The 20,798-nt window shown below is 35.7% G+C and overlaps 1 protein-coding gene across 3 annotated transcripts; it reads right to left on the reverse strand.

Moving 5' to 3' along the window:
* Window positions 1-286: 286 nt before the first annotated feature.
* HACD1 (3-hydroxyacyl-CoA dehydratase 1) lies at window positions 287-19,090 on the reverse strand. Of its 3 annotated transcripts, none has more exons than XM_087915672.1 (7): window positions 18,866-19,090; window positions 16,044-16,161; window positions 13,326-13,344; window positions 13,157-13,239; window positions 8,227-8,348; window positions 4,322-4,500; window positions 287-3,632 (listed from the first exon to the last, which is right to left on the reverse strand). In XM_087915672.1, exons 1-7 carry the CDS (start codon window positions 19,000-19,002, stop codon window positions 3,550-3,552), a joined length of 741 nt encoding a protein of 246 aa, XP_087771798.1. In that variant the 5' UTR covers window positions 19,003-19,090; the 3' UTR covers window positions 287-3,549. The 3 variants fall into 3 exon arrangements, with proteins under 3 accessions (XP_087771798.1, XP_087771797.1, XP_026571869.1); XM_087915671.1 differs by having other exon boundaries at window positions 13,157-13,242; XM_026716084.2 differs by having other exon boundaries at window positions 13,157-13,245; window positions 18,866-19,088.
* Window positions 19,091-20,798: the final 1,708 nt, after the last annotated feature.

Below are 20,798 nucleotides of genomic sequence, written 5' to 3' on the forward strand. Positions count from 1 at the left end.
CTCCCTTTTTGAAGATGGGGATGACTGTGGCTTGTGACCATAGTTTTGGCAAGGAGCTGGTCCTGAAAGATTTTTCAAAGATTATGCTTAGAGGTTTGGCTATGACAGTGGATAGCCTTTTTAAGAAGTAGGCATATATTCCATCCGGTCCAATAGGTGAATTCAGCCTATTTTACTTAGTGTTATGTGTGATTCAACACTAAGTCTCAGTCCTATAAAACAAGTAACAACTCAATGCCCTGTGTTTTGGGGAACTGGAAACAGCAAAATCATTAAAACATGGGAATGTGGATTGAATGATTTATTGGAAATGCAGTTTTCCAGAATAAAATATTTTTGTTCTTAAATTATGTCCAGAAAGACATTCCAAGTACTGTATGTGTTGAGAATCAAAAATTGTATTATTTAATGGGATGTACAAAATTATTTTAAAAACTTTATAATAGTCATATGTTTAGTCAATGAGCATACATTAGAACCAAATATTTATATCCAAAAAACATCTGGAGCAATTCCAAGTTAGACCAGAAAGAATTAACAGCATGAGGAAGATATATGCAATTAGTGTTAAAACATTAAATAAAATAAAGACATCAGTCATTAACAAACTTTCCCCCCCATATTACTCTTTTCTGTACTAATTCAGAAACCAGTTTCAAACAGCTGCCAGGATATTTTGTGTGAAACAGATGAAATGGTTAAAAGAAGACACAAGCAGTTATTGCAAAAATACAATTGATTCGTCTTGAAATCTTTACATACAAGTATGACTGAAGGCTTTTTGTAGTATTTTATCTTAAAGCTTTCTACAACATGAGATAAACAGAGCACCTTTCATGTTATTGTAGAAAGAAATTTAAATTAAATACAGTATATGAACAGTGAAAACAAGTTTTAAAATGTAGTTTTAATGCACTTTTCCTTAAAATCACATTTGACCCAAAGAATTAAGACCACTTAGCATTAGCCAGTAACTGCCTCTATATGTTTTACAGCCCAGATGCTGTGTAGCAAAGGTCCCTAATCCCATGAGTCCCAAATGTAAATATCCCCTCCCCCCTATATTTAATAACCTATAGAGTTCTACACATCACACTTCTGAAGTCTAGAGGTATCCAGAAAAGCAATAATTTGTTCCTAAAATAGGAAGGTTATGGTTCTGATTAGGAATTCCTAGCACTCATCCCCACAATGATGAATAGGCAAAATATTAACAACTACACTTTCTCTTATATTGTCATTCTCTTACTATCCACTCTTTATAATTTGTTTACCACTTGAAAAATACATTTTAAAAATGCAACTTTTGGCTACCAAAAATTACTTATTTGGCTTTGAATATCTCTGGAGTCAGATTTCAGGTTGATCTAAAATTATAAGTGTTACTTCTCGTACCTCATTTTTCAAATTTACTCTCTTATTCAAACTATAATGACAAGAATTCAAAGAACTATATAGCCTACATCACATTACTTTGGAGCTGGAGTCACCAACCTTTTGGACCTCAGGGACCACCAAACTCATAATTTTAAATCCTGTGGACCACTAATATGAATTTTGACTGATGGTGGCTTGCTGACGTTTTCCCAGGGTCTCTGCAGAAAGCAGCAGAAACCCTGGGAAAATCCCCAAAAAGTCTGCAGGAAAATTCCCCACCCAGTTTTCCTACCGATCGACCATTCTTTATTTGGGATTGCAGGATACCGTCTCCAGCTCCATTCTCAGGGGGGAGAGGGAGAGGAGAGGGAGAGGGAGAGGGAGAGAGAGAGAGAGAGAGAGAGAGAGAGAGAGAGAGAGAGAGAGAGAGAGAGAGAGAGAGAGAGAGAGAGAGAGAGAGAGAGAGAGACTTTTGGCTTCATGTAAGGAAAGCAGCAGAAGCAGCAGAAGTCGCTTTTTTCTCTCCCCCAAACTCTGCCAGAAATGAGTCTTGTGAGACTTGTCATGCCGGCGCAGCCTCTTGGAGAAGGATGCCCTGCAGAGTCCCAAAAACTCATTTCTGGCAGTTTGGTGGAGAGAAAGAAAGACTTTTGCTGCTTTCCTTGCATGCAGCCAAAAGCAGAAGAAGAAAGAAGCGGAAAGAAGCAGCCTGGCAGTGTTTCATTTTGGAAATAATTGTGAAAAGTAAATTCTGAAACCTATGGAAATAGGTATTTGTTTGCAACTCTTTAAAATGAACACTAGGTCCTAGCATGGGACCAGATGTGGCTGTATCTAAAATCTTGGGAAAGATATAGCTGCTTTAAAAGAGTTGCAGACAGCGGTGGCAGTCAAACTCCCATGTGCTCCAAGGTTACTTTTCTGGAATTGAAGCTAAAGTTTTACTAGCCTTTGTTTGCTTCTATGAAACTTGCTCTGCAACATTGCTCTGTTGTTTAACCAGAAGGGTTAAAATAATTAAGAACCTTTAAACATCACCATGCTAACCAAAAATTGACAAAGTTTTCCATGGTTTTCCCTTACATAACTAGTGGGTAATAATATTTTCACACATTTTTTTATACAATTTTTAATGCAAACAAAATTACTGCTTTTTTAACAGTTATTTAAAAATTATTTCTTAAATGTTCCTTTTAAAAATTATTCTGGAATTTAGCAGGTTGGATTTGCAGAGATATTGCATTTATCTGCTTGTCAACTGCTTCCAGTTATGAATTATTCTATATTTAAGACTAATTTCTATTGTTTATTTCTATTTCTATTTTCTCTTCTAGTTCTACTTTCAATTATTTATTTACACTTGTAATTATGGCAGGGTGATGATTTTAAAAATTGTTTATATTCAATGTAAATAATTTTAATGAATGTTAAGTTTAAAATTGGTTAAAAACTAAGCATGAAATGAAAATTTATTAATGCAATGTTGTTAACAAAGAAAACTATTTTCATTACTTAGGGGCCTCCTCTTAAGTATCATCTTATAACATAGAAAGAGGCTGTCACAAGCGTCTTCCAACTACTTTCAAATGCCGCTCAGTAGGCCAGTTTTAAAAGTTAACTAAGCTTATTCCTGATTAGCATGTGGATGTGTAATCACCAAGGAAAGCAAGATTGTAGCTTACCCTTGGGAGAAAAAACATCCTAAAAAAGGCAATGGTAAACTGTTTCCATAGTACTGCCACAAAAACAATACAGTTTTGTTCCAGGTTGTCATTTCTAATTGACCTTGACTCAAAGCTGCCTTTACCTTCAAGGATAGGTAAAAAGATTTTGTTACCATAATCAGGACTTGCATTTCCTAAGTAAAACTTATCCAAATAGGCTAGTGCAATAATCTCAATTCAATAATCAAGTATGATTTAAAATTATGAATGGGAATTTCTTAAAAACAAATTCCAATCTATTCAACTTCTGCTAAGATGTGTGACCAAAAGTATATTAAACAGCCTGAAAAATAAGACTAAAATTTCATTTAAGCCTTTGGGTGTATTTATGTTAGAACATATCATGATCTGTGTTGTTTTATTTTGTCCCATAATTTCCAAATCAGACTTGACAACATGAAGGATTTGATTGTTACTCTGAAAAAGCACCATGATTACAAAGTTTGTTTTAATCGTCCTTTTCTACAATCACTTCACCATGAAGCACTTTCCTTCTTTGACGTAGCATGTGAAAGTACAGTTGTGGAAACACTAAAAAAAAAGCCAAAAATAAAACAAATTAGACTATGTTGAAAATAAAACGTGCAATCAAACTTCAGTATTGAAGTTATGCATTGAACTGATAAGAATATGGAACTGAATCTTGGATTAGTAAATTGGCTAGAAACTTCCATATATAAAAGTCCAAGAATTTGTTTTTACCTTATTGTGCACTAGTCTTTGATAAGGTTTTATTACTATTTCAAAATGATCATTTTGAATTAATATATTCATTGAATTATTAATGAATAACACTGGGTAGTATTTCATAGATAATTATTTCAATATATAACTTCGAGCATTTGAGAAGAAAATAACTCAATGTTCCTGATTTATAATGAAGATATGCTGGGAAGTAATTCTAGGTTGTGCAAATCCAATAAATCTGGAATACCTGAAATATACTACTGATCAATCTAGTGCAGTTTTGTCTACCTCAGTAAATAGCAGCTCTTCATGATCTCTTGCTCACTAAAATTTATTCCAGGCTATTCAAAATCTTTTTTAACTCTAGATATCACACCTTGTGAGTTGTGATGCCTGACAGAATTTCATTGAAGACCCATGTTTTATTATTAAGCAATAGTTAATTTCAAATGAGTATAACTTTCATAGCGTTCTTGAAAAGTAGTTTTATAAAACAAAAATTATTATTTCTATATATATTCATTGAAACTTACATGGTATATAAGAGGCCATGACGATGAGCAGAAAATAATAGTAGTCAAAAGACACATTATATTTGTTGGGAAGTCTCACTGAAAACATGCCTGATCTCTTCACATATGGTAACGCTGCATAAATTGTTAGAAGCTCACCAACAACTCCTACTGGATATAGAATGATGAAAAAATTGTACCTGGGATAAAAATAAAAGCAGATAAATTGCTTGTCTTCTGCTTTAAACACACAGCTAGCAAAGGAAAGATGAACTGAAAATCTATGTGCATTTATCTAAAATAAGTTCTGGATAGAATGGTTTGTCAAGTGAAAAATGTATTTGTATCCAGCATAATGTAGTGTTCTTAACTTTGCTTTAAATATGTATGTATTCTGGTGGGCAAGCCATATCTTTTTCAGATATTGATATTACTTTGAAGCCCTGCCTGAAAACCTGTTCATAGGGATGTCACTGGGAAAGGGCCTTGCAACCAACAACTAAAGTATCATCCTTGCATGTGAGGAACTGCCTTACCTCATTGGGATTAATCTCTCTCATTCATTCCAGATGAAAGGGATACTTCAGATCCCATCAGTCAAAGGATTTTAGCTAGTGGAATCCAGAAGAAGAGCCTTTTCTACTGTAGTCCCCATTATCTGGAATATTTTCCTATTGGACATGGGATTCGACCTCACATCCCTGGCCTTCTGGAAATGCACTGCTACTTGGTTGGGGTCATGACTGGGGCCTACTATATTGGGAGCAACTAATGAGATAGAAAAGATTCTTTCCCCCAAGCTTTCCATCATATTGGTTTTTAATTTTAAACTTTTTATTCTATTTTAATTTTTTTTTACTTTCCTTTTATTATATTGTAAATTGCCCAGAGTTGATATATTAGTGATATGGGCAGCCTAGAAATCCAATCAATTAAAAAAATGTGGACGCTCATAAAAAGACATGATTTCAATTACACAGCTATGGCTATCTTTTCATTCTCCCTTATAGATAGCCCTGCCTACTTGAAATATAACTGCATAAAGAAAGGCAAAGATTTCCCATGTCCAATCATGTCTGATTCTAGTGAGTGGTGCCCATTTCTTAATGGAGCCAGCATTATCTGAAGACATTTCTGTGGTTATATGGCCAGCATGACTATATGTCGAGATGCATGGACCGTTTCTCACTGAAGGGCATACTGTAACAATGCACTGGCTATCTACCCAGAAATAGTCTTTATAAAATTCAGCAGATCTATAACGGTTCCACTGAATATTTATACCAGTTAGAAAACTTTTTATTCTCACCAATAAGAGGTTTTAAAGATTAGTATTTATAATCTAAGATATACTAAAATGTTATTGCTGCTTTTTCCCTTACTTCCTTATAATTTTTGTTAATTTATTCATTTTACTTTTCTATAAGAACATGAGGCCTTAGATTATAGTGACACTTATATATTTAGCTTGGAAGATATGTGCTAATAGTTTAGGATGGCATTAAAAATGCTAGGTTGAATGTTTTAAAAATGAACTAAACAACAGCAGTCAAGCAATCCCCACAGCTATTTCTTATAGGCAACTATTGATGTTATATGGATAAAAGCTCACAACTGAAGGAATGGCATCTTGGGAAATGCTAGGATGTTTTTTTTTTAATGAAAGACTGCTTGCTTTGAAAAGCATTGCCTTATTTACTTGTTGTCAAGTCACACACTGAAAACCTTCAAAAGGATATGAAAATACTTGAAGAGTTTTCATGCAAGATACAGCATGCAAATGTAGCCTTCATAAAATAAAACCTCTCTTCAACTCATGCTGGGAAAAGCAAGGAGACAGTTACAAAAACTGCACAAAAGGCATTCCATGAGGAAAATAGTTAAGATTTAAAGCAGCAGCCCCAGAACACGAAAACTTCATTAAGATTTAATGAACTTAGAGAATATATAGGTCAACTGGAATGGAATAAATGGAATTCAACAAGAGGCTCAAAAATGTTCTGAAGGAGAAAACAATTAATGCAATTTTAACTATAACAACTGCAAATCAATAAACTGTAGATTAAAAGTATGCCTATGCAAAAAAAAAAATGCAAAACCAAAATTTGAGAATTTAAACCAAAAAGTCAACTGAACCAAAAACTCTTTTGAATTTTGAATACCCACTTTAAAAAAGTCAAGTGGAAAAGTTCAGATTAGGGCTATCATTTTCATTTCACAAAAGAATGGCTGCCATATAATTGTCATATAGATTTTTGCAATTCTATTTTAGATTATAGTTGTCTTTGTTCCATGAATTCAGACAACTTGCAGAATTTCTGGTTTGAAACTTAGTAAGCTCAGTGTTTGAAACTTAGTAAGACTATTATCGTCATTACACATTTTGTTAAGTTTCAAACAATTTGAACTAATTTGCTTACTTTATTGTTAATGAGCTGCTCTGGAGCTATTGTATGTGCTATTTTCTTCTGAAAAATAATATGAAAATTGTTTTAGCCTTTACATGTATTGCAATCCTGTAAATCAAGCTTAGAAGTTAAATTCTGTACATTCACAAGGAAGGAACAAAACAATGTTCCAGCAAAACAATGTTTATTTCTACAATAAAAGTTATTTGTGGGGAAAAAATCAGCAAAGTGATACGTTCTTTTTCTTTTTTTAGTTCCATTGAAATGTTTGAAAATTTAAATTGCTAATTTACTGGCATTTTTTACTTATCATTGCTTATAATTTATTGCTAGTTACTGCACATTTATGTAGCATTGTAATGACACTTAATTGAACACATAGTACAGCTTGATGGAAAATGATCCCATCTTTCTAAAGAGACCCAAGTTCAATTCTCTATTCAGCTTGAAAGCTCTTCATGAAATTCAATTAATTTCATGTTAGTTAAAATAAAAAACTGATCTACCTTGAGAAGAAAAATAATGCCCCAAATGTTAATTGTGTAGTACTTTGCAAAATATATGATTATGATTGAATTTCTAAAGTGAAAAACACTTTTACTGGATGGACATAAAAAACAACATACTACAATCACTATCATAATATCCAGAGCCTCAATTTCCATCCATAAACTTCGTGAAAACCAATATGGCTACAACAACTAGCTACTGAAGGAGAAGTTACCTAGGAGTAAAGCTCATGTTGGATATGAATAGAATATTTGAAATTTAAGTGCTCTAATAAATCACTTTCTAATTTTTTTAGATACCACATGCCTTTCCAGAAACCATACCTTACATATTTTTATTTACCTTCTTTTACATTTAATTCCAGCAAAATAATGGCCTAAAATGGCAGAACAGAGAGCCTCTTACAAATTTTATAAGTAACATTTTGCATTGCAATATGCAAAAATGGAGGACACCTTAAACGATACACTGACTATCTTATAAGAACCAGGAAAATATACAATTTGTAACTGAGACAGCTAGTTTGGTGTAGTGATTAAGATGCTGGCCTAAAAACCAGGAGACTGGGAGTTCTAGTCTTTCTTAAAGATGAAGGGCAGCTGGATGACCTTGGACCAGTTACTCACTCTCTCTCTCAGCTTAACCTACCTCACAGAGTTGTTGCATGGAAAGCAGGAGGAGGAGATATTTATAAAAAATTATAAATGCAGGATAAACGTCTAATAAGCAAATAAAAATAAATTCAATATTCAGTCTTTTTAAAAGACACACACAAGCACGCCTTAGGAATATTAATGATATAAGCAAAGGGAAAGTTAACTAAAAGTTACATAATTCTGCTTTTAAAATACATCCAATTCTAAGAATTTATACTGTGTTTCAAGCACATCAAATCACTTTATAGACATACATGGAAAACTCCCAAAGCAAATTTCTTCCTTGCTGATTAGGCATGCATAAAAAGCATGCTCAGAACAATGTGAAACTAAACTGCAAGGCATTCTCCACCTGGCCCATTTTATGAAGTATGGCAAATGGTTGAGCATATTGAATGTGTAGAAGGAATATCGAGTAATCTCAGTCACAGTCCAAACAACCAGAAAAAGAATAACACTCTCCTCATTCTGGATCTGTGGAAGTATAAAGAGCTAAAGTTTCCTTGAATCCTTAGAATTGCAACAGACTCTCAGATAATTCACCAAAATCAATATTGTTTAGGACAAATATGATAGGATGAAGATGCTGTCTGTATTTTAGTCAAAGCAAAGGTTCCCCTTATGCATACGTGCTAATGGTTTCCGACTCTAGGGGGTGGTCAGTGGCGGATTAAGGCTCACTGGTGCCCTAAGCACTGACAAATCTTGGTGCCCCCTTCTACATACTGTACAAATGAAACCATATTCTCACCTATGGACATAGTGCCCTAAGCATGTGCTTAGTCTGCTTAATGGTTAATATACCACTGGGGGTGGTGCTCATCTCAGTTTCAAAGCCAAAGAGTCAGCGCTGTCCGAAGTCGTCTCCGTGGTCATGTGGCCGGCATGATTAAATGCCAAAGGAACACAGAACACTGTTACCTTCCCACCAAAGTTGGTCCCTATTTTTCTACTTGCATTTTTTACGTGCTTTTGAACTGCTAGGTTGGCAGAAGCTGGGACAAATAACGGGAGCTAACCCCATAACACAGCACTAGGGATTTGAATCGCTGAACTGCCAAAAGTGAGTAGGTTACTATTAAACAGAAAAAATGTAGAAGCAAAGAACTGATATGTACTGTAACATTTTTCTTATTTTAAAACTAGCCATTCCCTTCTGTTTCTAGCATTATTTTTTTTAAGATAATCATTTATATTTGGTCCTACTATCTCCATCACCCTTCCCCAGCCTGGTGCTCTACAGATGTAATGGAATTCCAAAACTCAGAATTTCAAATAAAAAATGCCCAAGCTAGGTGGGGAATTCTGAATTTTGAAATCCTATACTTCTGGAGGAACAGTAGGTTAGTAGAATGCTACAGTAGTTTCTCAGAAACAACTTCTTTAGAATTCTATCATAAATACATGTAGGGATGCAAAACTATTCAGACAACTGGCAAAAAAAAACATTTTTTTTTTACAGATGTTGTAATGGGTCAGGTTTTGAGGGATTCTTTGGCAGAACACCTTTGATCCATAAAAGAATAAAACAAAACAAATTAAAAATTCTTGCATGTACTTTTCAAAATAAAATGTTACCACTGCTGCAATGAAGAACTTTTTTTGCTGTTCTTAGGCAGATGGAGAAAAGCCTTTAGTCTTTTCACTGTTTCAAGAGTTTGTATTGATCTAGCCATTCTTTTATGACATCAGCATCTATGGTGGATTAAACTAATTCCTAGATTTACAAAATAAGATCTATTGATTAGTTTCTGAGAATCATTATAGACAAGTAATTTTCCTTTCATTAAAATAGGAAGAATTTTGTAATAGATCTTGCTTGAAGGCTAATACACATTCCAATGACGTCTGAGAAATAAAATAAAAATTCTAAATCATTTTTTAAGAGAAAAGAGAACCTTGGATACTTCCAGCTAATGCACTACAATGAGTAATACATTTTAATATCAGTTTTAAGAATATCAATTTTGTTAGTGTATTCAAAAAAATTTCTCTATAAGTATTTAAGGAATAGGAATATTTTTGTTTAACTTTTGTATCAACATTGTTATATTTAAACTGTGGTTTCTGGGAGTCGAGGGAGGGGTTGTAAACTTATAATAAGTCATAATATTTACAATATATAAATAAACTTATTATAAACAATGCAAATTAGTTAAGGCATGAAGAAGGGATAAGACAGAAATCAAATTGCTTTTTAACCTTTTCTTTCTAATATGAAGAAAACAATAAACAACAATAATAAATAATTGTGAAGTCCTTCATTATTAAGGTAGAAACCTTTATCATATAAAATAATTTAAGCATTTTGCAGTTGTTTGTCAAAGCTAAATTCACCTCTAGGTGTAAAATATAAACAATCCTACGCTTATTATGCTTAAGTTTAACATTTTAGAAAACTCATTACTTAACTTTTTTCTCTTTATCTTTAAAGTTATCTAAATCATCAGTCATCACTGTATAAATACTAATTCAACAGACAACATTATACAGTCAACACTGTATAAATACTATTGTACCCATACATAGGTTACTTGTGTTTTATAATAATACACTAAAACAGTATTTTTAATTTATGTATCTTTATTTATTGCTATAGAAAATCAAGTGTGGGATCATCACACATTTAGGTTTTTAAAGCAATTGCTCTTTTGAAACCTGAATACTTGTTTTGTATATGACATAGTATAGTTTAATTTGATGCATTATAAATCAGAAAGCTTTATAACCTTTTTGTTATTTCTAATAACAGTATCACTCTACAATTATTTAAACTTTTTTTCTTGGCTGGATAGCCTTTTATAAATAGCCTTTGATTTATAGCCATTCATTAAGTGACCATCTGAAGTTACAACAGCACTGAAAAAAGTGACTTATGAGCGGTTTTCACATTTATGATTGTCACGACATCTCCATGGTCACATGATCAGAATTTGGACACTTGGCGACTGGCATATAACAATTGCACTATACCAGAGTCATGTTATCACTGTTTGTAACCTTCTCAGCCAGCTTTCAACAAGCAACGTCAACAGAGGAAGCCAGATTTGCTTAATGACCACATGATTTATTTAATAACCACACTGATTCACTTAATAAGTGTGGCCAAAAGCCTCAAAATGGGACAAAATTCACTTAACAACTGCCCTGCTTAGCAATGGAAATCTGGGGCTCAATGATGGTTGTAAGTTGAGAACTAGCTGTATTTTTTTTCCTGTGATTTTGGCTCTAATATTCTCCTGGAATCATTGTGATTTTTTTACATTTTTCATTCTGAGAAACATAAACCTAACATGATCAATACCTTAGAAACTAAGTGATACCTTCTACTGATGCTGAAAAAGTATTTATATATAAATCTTGTTTAATTATCTAATCTAATAAAAAAAACTTTCAAGTACCCTAGGAAGAGGGAAAAAAAACATATGAGTTTTAATCAGTGGGAAGAGGCCATTCCTACTTACTTTCCTACATAAGGAAATCACTAAGTGCCATCTGCTGGTGAGAGATCCAACTGTTTCAAAGTGCACAGGGGTATACAAAAACAAACCAGCTTTATGTGAGCAAAAGTTCTAAAATCTAAGATTCACTCACACAGTAATCACAATCAATTTACTAACAATTCCTAAATGAAAGAATTGATCCAACAGGCTATGAAATAGAATAAAACACTGTTTATCTTATTATAATAAAATTTGCACCCCATCTAACCAAAATGGTATAAGGCAGTGGCCCCCAACCTTTTTTGTGCCACGGCCCGGTACCGGCATCAGCACGCATGGCAAGGCGAGCTGAGCGACCAGCCAGCCAGCTGTCCCCCGCTTCTCCCCACCACCTTCAACTCCTCCTTTGTACCTTTGTCAATGGGCTTCGGGACGGCCGCTCGGCTCGCCTTGCCTTGGGTGCTGAAAGAATCCTCGCGCCTTAGTTTTGTTCGAAGCTGCCTCCCCCTTCGATGAAACTAAGGCGTGAGGATTCCTTCAGGACCCAAATGCCACTTTCCAACCGGAAAAGCTCACCGGAAGCTCTCATCAAAACAAGATGGTGGCACCCAGCAAACCGGCGGCCCGGTAGAAAATGTTCCACGGACCGGTACCGGTCTGCGGCCCGGTGGTTGGAATCAAGATTACATTTTTGATTCAAAACATTTACTGACATATCAATAATCCCTTTGTAGTGTATCAGAACAGAAGAAAGCTACAAACTATAAAATATAATTGAAATTAATGGGACATTGAAGGACTAGGCTCCATTCTTTTGTTTATTTCTATTTTTCAACAAATCAAAAGCATAGATACACTACTTAATGCATAATAATTGCTCTTAGGCTGTATATCCAAAATTTAAGCTGTCTAAAACTGCATGTTTCTTCTCAAACTGAAATCTCTTTATCCAATTCCAGTTTATAATATGCATTGCAAGAATAGGTACTTTTTCTTAGTTATTTTAATACGGAGCACTTTACTATTGGAATGGCAAAACATAAAAGTCGTATATCCAGCCTCAATGGCTTTTACAATCACTTTACCCATGTGTAATTACTAGGGACTTTTTCATTTCACCTTATAGGTCTGTGCCATTGACAATGGTTCTATGCCAGGTGTCGGCAACCCACGACTCCAGAGCTGCATGCGGCTCTTTGGGCAAACACATACACATATACATACATACACACACAGGGGGGGAGAGATAGACACACAGAGAGATAGACACAGGGAGAGAGTGGGAAAGAGGGGAAAATAGGGAGAGGGGAAGACAGAGACACAGAGCGAAAGAGACAGAGACACACAGAGAGATACAGAGGAAGAGAGAGAGATACACACAGAGATACAGAGAAAATGGGAGAGCGAGGGGAAGATAGGGAGAGAAAGATACAGAGAGATACAGAGGGAAAGAGAGGGACACACACAGAGACATATAGAGTGGGGAGAGAGATAAAGAGAGAAGGGAAGAGAGGGAGAGAGACATAAAGAGATACAGAGAGGGGGGAGAGAGAGACATAGAAAGAGAGAGAAAGGTGTTGTGGCTGGGTAGGCATAGTTAGGGGGTCATGTGACTGGGTGAGAATGAGTTGGTCATGCCCACCCAGGTATGGTGGCTCCTGGTGTTGTTTTTCCTGTGGGAAACAGGTCCAAACAGCTCTTTCAGTGTTTAAGGTTGCAGATCCCTGGTATATGCTAACTTATAGTTCAAGAATTTCAATATATCTCTAAATGTTTAACTGTTTTGGTGATACCAGGATATTGTGCACTGAGCGATGCAATGTTCACTTTGACACTTACCTGTTTTATACTATGTGTAACAAACCATACCATGAAGATTCTGGAACTCACTTGGACCCCCGTCACGAGCACAGAAGTGTGCACTACTCCTTAAAAAGAGAAATAGGTCACCGTTGTCCAATAAAGTAAGAGTGGGCTTAGTTAACTGAGAAACTGAAAAGAGACTCACCAACCGCACAGTGGATTATCTGGAAAATTGAAAGGAGGGGTAAACAGAAGGAATTAGAATGTGAGTATTCAGAACTGAACTATAGCTGGAAAAATCTCTGCTTAGCTGTATTCTTTCCAGAGATATTTTTCTTACACATACACATGGAAATAATAAATTTAATTTGTACATGGATCTTGTATCAAGAATGAATTTTAATGTGGAAAATACAAGCTATACAGTAATCATGGAAAAATTACTAGAGAAGTATGTTTACTTGCCAATTTGGGAGTAGGATTCTGGCAATAAAGAGAGACTGGTTACCTAATTCATTTTAGGAATATTAATTAAAAAACAGAAGCCATCATGAAAAGAAATGTGATATAATAGCAGGCTGTCCTTTTTCTTATCTCAGCCAAAATGCATCCAATTTAGATTATACAAATTACTGGTTATGGCACTTTTGACCAACCTGGCATCTTTGTTATGATTTCAAGTTAATTATTCAAATTAGAGAATTATAATGCAATACAAAAGGATTGGAAGAGGTGACGATATACCCCAGTTGTAAGTGGATAAAATAATATAATCTTACTTGTTAGCACAGTGCTTACTACTTGTGTTACTTGGTGTAAAATAGTGTTGTCAGTCTAGAATTTATTTAATTGTTTCTCTCTCCCTTTCACTTTTTCATAGTTACGACTAACATGCAACCCCAACTTAGCCATAGCATTTATTATTGCATATCCATTTTTTCTATTAATTGTTGCTAATGTCCAAGGGGAGAAAAGGCATGATTAGAAGTTGAAAAGATAAGCAAATAATTATATGGCACTAGAGTTCAATATCTAATTAACTAATCCTGGGACCTGTAAAATTATGAAGTCTAACATCTTGAAAAAATACACGTGATAATAAATCTTAATTAAAAATAGCAAAATTGGAGAAACCATATGGGCACAAGATATAAAGAATGAATGATGCTTCCAACGTATCCCACTAATTTTTTCCAATGGTCATGCTGGTTGTAGCTGATGGGAGGAATTTCAAAGAATTTGGATGGCCATATTTCTTATTCATGTCTTAATGTAAAATCCACCCTGGACAACTAGGGAATTGTGCAAACTAGCTTCAAATGCAAGCTACAGGAGGTTGTTATATATTTCTCTAGTAACGACATTTAAAGTGTGTACCTACAGTCCATTCACATGTAATTTTTAGAGGATCGCAATTAGGATTCTTTATTGTTCTTTATTATTATTTATTAATTTTTATTCTGCTTTGTCTTGCAAGACAACTCAGTTGAGGCTTTCCCCTAAGTTTATGCCCCTAGCAGTAGTCCAATGAAGGAATCTGAGCTGAAACTAATTATCCCAAAGCCACCTAATAGAGTTCCAGGGATTAGTTGGGACATAAGAATGAGTTTCTATATTTCTTAACCACTGCCTTATGATCATTAATGTGTAGTGTGTTTTACTCCCTTCCAAACAGTGCATATCATTGGGCATTTATGATTACAAATACAAATCCCCAGGATATCAGAGCACAAGAAGACTTTCCCTACATTACTGCAAGTAAGCGTGAACGGAGTGTAGTGTAGGTATCAAATACTTAGGGACTTTTTAAAAAACAAAATAGGCATTAAACTGCTCAGAGACTGATTAACAGGAAATGACATCATAATGGGTAATAGCCAGCACAAAGAAAGAGGACTGGATATCTGGAACTACAGAAGCCCAACAATACAGATCTTCCTGATCTTTCAGGAATTTCTGAACAAGTTTCAGATGCATCACAAAATAGTGGTAGTCTTTGCTTAATGACTCAAAGTTAAGACAGACCTTCCAGAGTTATTTATCACTTGTTTTCAAATGTCAGCTGACAGCTGCACCCATCGTTCAACCACTTGACCACGATTTTGGGATATATTTTTTTTTGCTAGTTTCTGGCATTTGTTTCAGTCTCCAGCAAAAACAAAAAAAAACAACAAAAAACCATCTCTTGGGGAAAACAGACTCATTATATGATACTGGTGTTCATTTAGGAGTTCATTATGTTTTCTTAATGACCACCACAAAAAACATTGTAAAACTGAGCATGGTCACATCTTACAACCATAATTCCAGGCTCAGTTACAGTCATTAGTTGAGAACTACCCATATTCTAATTGAATTTAGACTACATCACAATCCCCTGGAGAAGTGCTAAATAAGCACAGAGAGTTACTATCAAATTTGCAACATTAAAGTCTGTAAGATGAAATCCTCTCATAGCACTTTCATATGGGATGTCCATGAATTATAATTTGATCTTGACATCTCACAAAATAACTATTACAGTTGCATATATTTTATCAGTGGCGGGTGAGTACAGCTCTCATCTGAAAGCACTAGTTCATCTAACGCAGCTCCAGTGACTTCTAGCAACTTCTAAGGCCTTTCATTTTAAAAAGGCTCTTGGTTTGGAAATCAGAATCCCAAGGAGGCATTCTGGAAAATTAACTACAAACTCTGGCTCCAATTCCTTTTGTCATAAATGAACACTTAACAAGGTGTCAGGGAACAATTTGTAAATGACACTGTGAAAGCTACAGTTGATACCTCAGAATATATTCTGCAAGTACCTTCTGATCTCATTAATGGCCCAGCAGTCTCTGGCAACAATTATTTAGGCTGCTAACTATTTTTTGTCCAGATTCACATTCTCCTTTCAGATAAGATATATTTACTAAAAACTTACCTCAAGCAAAGCAAAAGTCTGGAAAAATTTAAGTGTCTTTTGAATGCTTTTATATAAGCCTTTGTATGTCCCTTTGTCCATATAGAATCGGGCCATGGCAATAGCCAGTACAAGCCACCTAAACAGAAAAAACAATATCCTTAATGGAATAATGAAGTTAAAGTATTTTCATGTTGTCCCTTATCAGTTATGTATATGTCATCATCTCTTAGGCACTGTCATTCATCTGTTTTGTATTTAAGTGTGTTTTTATACAGATAGAAAGTACTGGAAAGAATTGAGATCAAGTTTACTCTGTAGCAAGATAATATTTCAGATGATTCCTTTTTCTAATCTCATCTATTATTCATGGTCCAACTGAATTTCTTTTATTTCTTTTATTTTTATTTACACATTAGATAGATACATTAATATGCAGCAAATTAGGAAGTCATTTTTTAAATTTAAATTTTATTTTTTATTTTCTACACAAAGCATTCAATTATGATTCCAAAATTATGGAATGCCTCTACTATGAAGCAAAATGAAGGAAGATACCTGTGCAAAAACTCATAACCACAAGTTTCTTCAAAGCAATTTTCCTAGTCAAAGGGATGTGGGAGGTATAGTTCATGAGACTGCTCTCCCCAGCATGGGGAGGAAAGAAGCTAAATTCTGCCTTAGATAGTGAAATATTCTTTGGGATTATTGTTATACAGTATAAGGAAGAAAAGTTTGTCCATTCCATACTTTTTCAAGCTCTCTATTTTAAAAAAAGCTTTCATAAACTTTGATAAAAAAAATCTTAATAAATATAAAAAAAGTTGTTTGGATTGGTTATGATTGACTATGTGCTATCAAGTAACAATTACACAGAATACAGCTAGACCTTTTCCAGGACGAATGTGATTGAGTAAATAAATAAAACAAATCTTAAGCACCTTTAGGTAGTGAGGTCTGAACATATCTTTTGAAATGTATCTAGGAATAGAATAGAACTAGGAATAGAAGCTCCTCATAACGTGTCCAACCTAAGCTTACTATTGTAGAGTGCAATAAACTGAATCTGAAACCAAAGCTTTTGTGGGGAATGTTACTGAAGACACATGATATTATATTATACATAATCCTATGATAAGTTTAGACAAAGAGTAAGGTTCTACAAGGCACCAAGTTATGGACTGTTTTAACAACTGTTTGCTGAATAAGAATATCTGACTGCTTATAAATAGCAAGTGTAAATAATTTATACATAGTAGAAAGACACATCTTCCGTGTATCAGTTTGGTCTAGTGGTTAAGGCACCAGTAGAAGACCATAAGTTCAAGCCTGCCTTACTCATAAAAGCTAATCATGGACCAGTCATTTTCTCTCAGCTCAACCCACCTCACAGGATTGTTGTTTTGGGGAAAATAGGAGGAGGAAGGTGTGTTGGATAGGTTTGCTGCCTTATTTCTAAAAATAATAGAGGCAGGATACAAATAAATAAATAAAACAAAACAAATCAAGCCAGATATTAGTGATATTATAGATGTAATTTAGGGGTAAAAGTATAGAAGTGGTTGCATAGAAACAGAATCATAAATCACAAAGGTTGGATTCACTAATGTTTGTGATGGACTGTAGTTAGGGATGGATTCCCAGGAGAAAGAGGGTGCATTCCAGAAGAATAAGAGGCAACTCAGTCGGGATACTACAGAAAGAGAGAAGACAGTCCCTCTCTAATAAAGGGATATAGAATATCCTGTAGGTGTAGCTAATCTCATTGTACACATATTGTACTCTCTTTATGTAATAATAAAGGTGGGTCCTCAGGAGTCCTCAGGCAGAGTCGTCAGTCTGGGAAGATTTTGTCTAGATATGTGAAACAAAGACCTTGGAAGAATTATGACCACTGACATTCTTGGTTTTGGGCTTGACATGTTGAAGAACATGAAGCATCCCAAAAGAAAAAAATGGGGTGGAATGGAGAATGGGTTTTTTTTTTCAACTTTTTAAATAAGTTATGAAAATATGCTCAGGCAGAAGTAGAGTTGATAATGGCAGGATGCCTTCTCTTTGGGAGAACATTCTATTGTCATTTATATCTATTATGGAAGAAGAAACATCTCTTAATTTAACATTCATTCAGAAGTGTTTCAAAGTACAAATCAGATCAGACATGAAATTATGGTTTATTCAATAGGCGATGTTCAAACAAACCATGGTGATCAGCTGAACCACTGTGCTAAGGAATGTTTCTAAAACCAGCTAAAGCAACACAACTGGCTAAGCTGAAATCGAACTAAGTTACAACTTTGTAACAAAGTTAGAAGTCCACCTTTAAGGCCCACTAACCCTCACGTCACCCTGGAGGTTTGGGATTAAATGCTCCCTGATCCACCTCAGGCTCAGGTTACCGCGGCCATCTGGCCGGGCAGGTGCTATCGAAGGAAGACGGCTCGAGTCAGTGGGAGGGGACCGAGCGCCGACTGAACATGCTCTTGTCTTCGGCGGCCACCGCAATAAATTATGCCGAGGGAAGCAGTCTGCCCCATTCCACAACCCCCGGCCGGCATTCCGGGCTCGGGCTATACTTAACCTCTCCGGCGGGCTCGAGGGATGACGTGCTCGTCTTGCTGGAAGTCTGCACCGTATTAGGCAATGCAAGCAAGCCAGGGCTTCTCCCCCAGCCACCGCTCGCGCTGCCCCGCCAATGCCGCCCCCTTTCTCCCCTCACCACAGTGCCCAGCAGGTACAGCCCTGTCCGTAGTTCGGAGAGGAAGCCTTTCGCCCTGGGGCGGGGAGAAGGAACAGTTCCGTGTTCGACCCACCGCCGGCTCCATCTGCAACACCCCGCTCACCCGGCCGTCATGGTGATGTTGTAGAAGATCAGCCAGGCTGTGGTCACCGAGCTGCGAGGCCGAAGCACCTTCTTGCCATTCTCCTTCTCTTCCATCGACCCGTTGCCGGCGGCGCTGTCCTCTTCGTTGGGCGCCATGGTTTCCCCCCCGAGGCCAGGCGCAGACAGATCGAGGCACAAACGGCCGCGAAAGGGACGGAGGGGAGGAGCAGAGCAGGCGGGGCCGGTCGTAGGCGGGGCGGCCACAGCAGGAGAGGGCTTAGGGCACTCGGGCAGCGACCTAGTGGGGGGGCGAGTGCGGCTGTCTCCTCCCCCACTTCCTTTCCTGCCCAAAGTGCAGAGGCTCCCACTCACAACTTTGCGTTGGGTTCATGTCAGCAAAGGAGTTGTTACTTTCCCGGCGGGGCTTTTCCTTGCCCTACGAAGGGCGATTTTCAAAGGTAGCCAAATGAACACATTCTATCCCAGATATATTAGAATCTCCCTCCTCGTCGTTCCTAGGTAGCAATAATACACAATTACGGGAAGTTCAAAATATTCTAATAGGAACGAGATTTCCCCAACCTGGCACTCTCCAGGTGGGTTGCACTACATCAACCCTTGGGCTTTTCCACATCCGAAAGGATAGTCGGTGGGGTTTGTAAGTTGTGGTTCAGCACACTCAGAAGGCTTCAGACAGGGTTCTGCAAGACAGTTTGCACATTTCCAGAAGTCACAATTTCTCCTTATTTAGAAAAAGAAAATCGGGTGCAGTAATTATTTGCATACTTTGAAATTTCTGCTAGGCTGAATAAAGTCTATGTGTGATTCTGGTTCCTTTCTGATTGCTCTTAATGACACGGCTATAATCAGACAGTTCCATGGGTTTTTGAAGAGCAAAATGAAACTTCCAGATCCAAAGGTAGCAGACTTCTATGGGAAAACAATATACTACAGTAGCATACTGCTTTGGGTAAATTCCAGGGAAATTTACTTCTGCCTTAAGATGTGGAGTTTTCTAATTTGATATGATTCAGCAGAATTTCTCTTTGTACCCCTGCACTTTCTTTTGAATCTATGTGAATGAATGCATTGGCATGCATGTCTGAGATAATTATTCTCATTTTTTTTTATAAGAACAAGTTTTATTGATTTTTGAAGACAAACAAAACATAACACATAAAAGTATAAAACCTCCTTTCTAAGAATTACTTATAAATTTTAACAAGGCAAATAAAGCATTATTTTTTAAAAACATAGTTCCACATTATCACATTTCCATTTACACATATATATCTTTTCCAAATTTCTCATTATTTCTTCCTTCACTTTTGTTCAATTATATTTCTTTCTATCAAAGTTTTAGTAATTCTCAATCAGTCATAAGCACACAAAATACATAACCTAAAGCAAAACATTAAAAAAAAACCCTCCTTAGTTGTCATTTATACATGTCTTTTCCCAATTTCTCTCCCTTTGATTTCATTCCTCCAAGATTTTATTAATTTACAATCAAACATAACTAATCAACACACAAAACATAAAACATAGAACTTCTTTTGAAAAGTGACTTAGCCCCGCGTTACATCTTTTTTGACAGACCTAAATCAAATTCATGCCCACCTTATATACCCTTCATATCTTATTAACCATTTTATATTTTCTATATAACTTCTCCCATCTTTTCACTCTCTTAATTATGTTTTATTTATTTTGTCTTATTTCAAAATCATTATGCTTATATCTTTTGTCCGTTCTTTACCAAACATCTATTTATCTCTTCTCTTTAACAAAAAATTTCCCCTGTAATCACTTTTAAAGTATGACGCCTTCACCTAAAGTAAAACTTAAAATAATACATAATTTCTATCCTGATTCTGCTTAGTACATTCTACATATTAAATCTTAAAATAAAAGAATAGTAAACTTATAGTATAGTTAAATGTATAAATTCC

This window comes from Pseudonaja textilis, chromosome Z, assembly GCF_049901715.1.
Source record: "Pseudonaja textilis isolate UNSWEBS1 chromosome Z, rPseTex1.2, whole genome shotgun sequence".
NCBI lineage: Eukaryota > Metazoa > Chordata > Lepidosauria > Squamata > Elapidae > Pseudonaja > Pseudonaja textilis.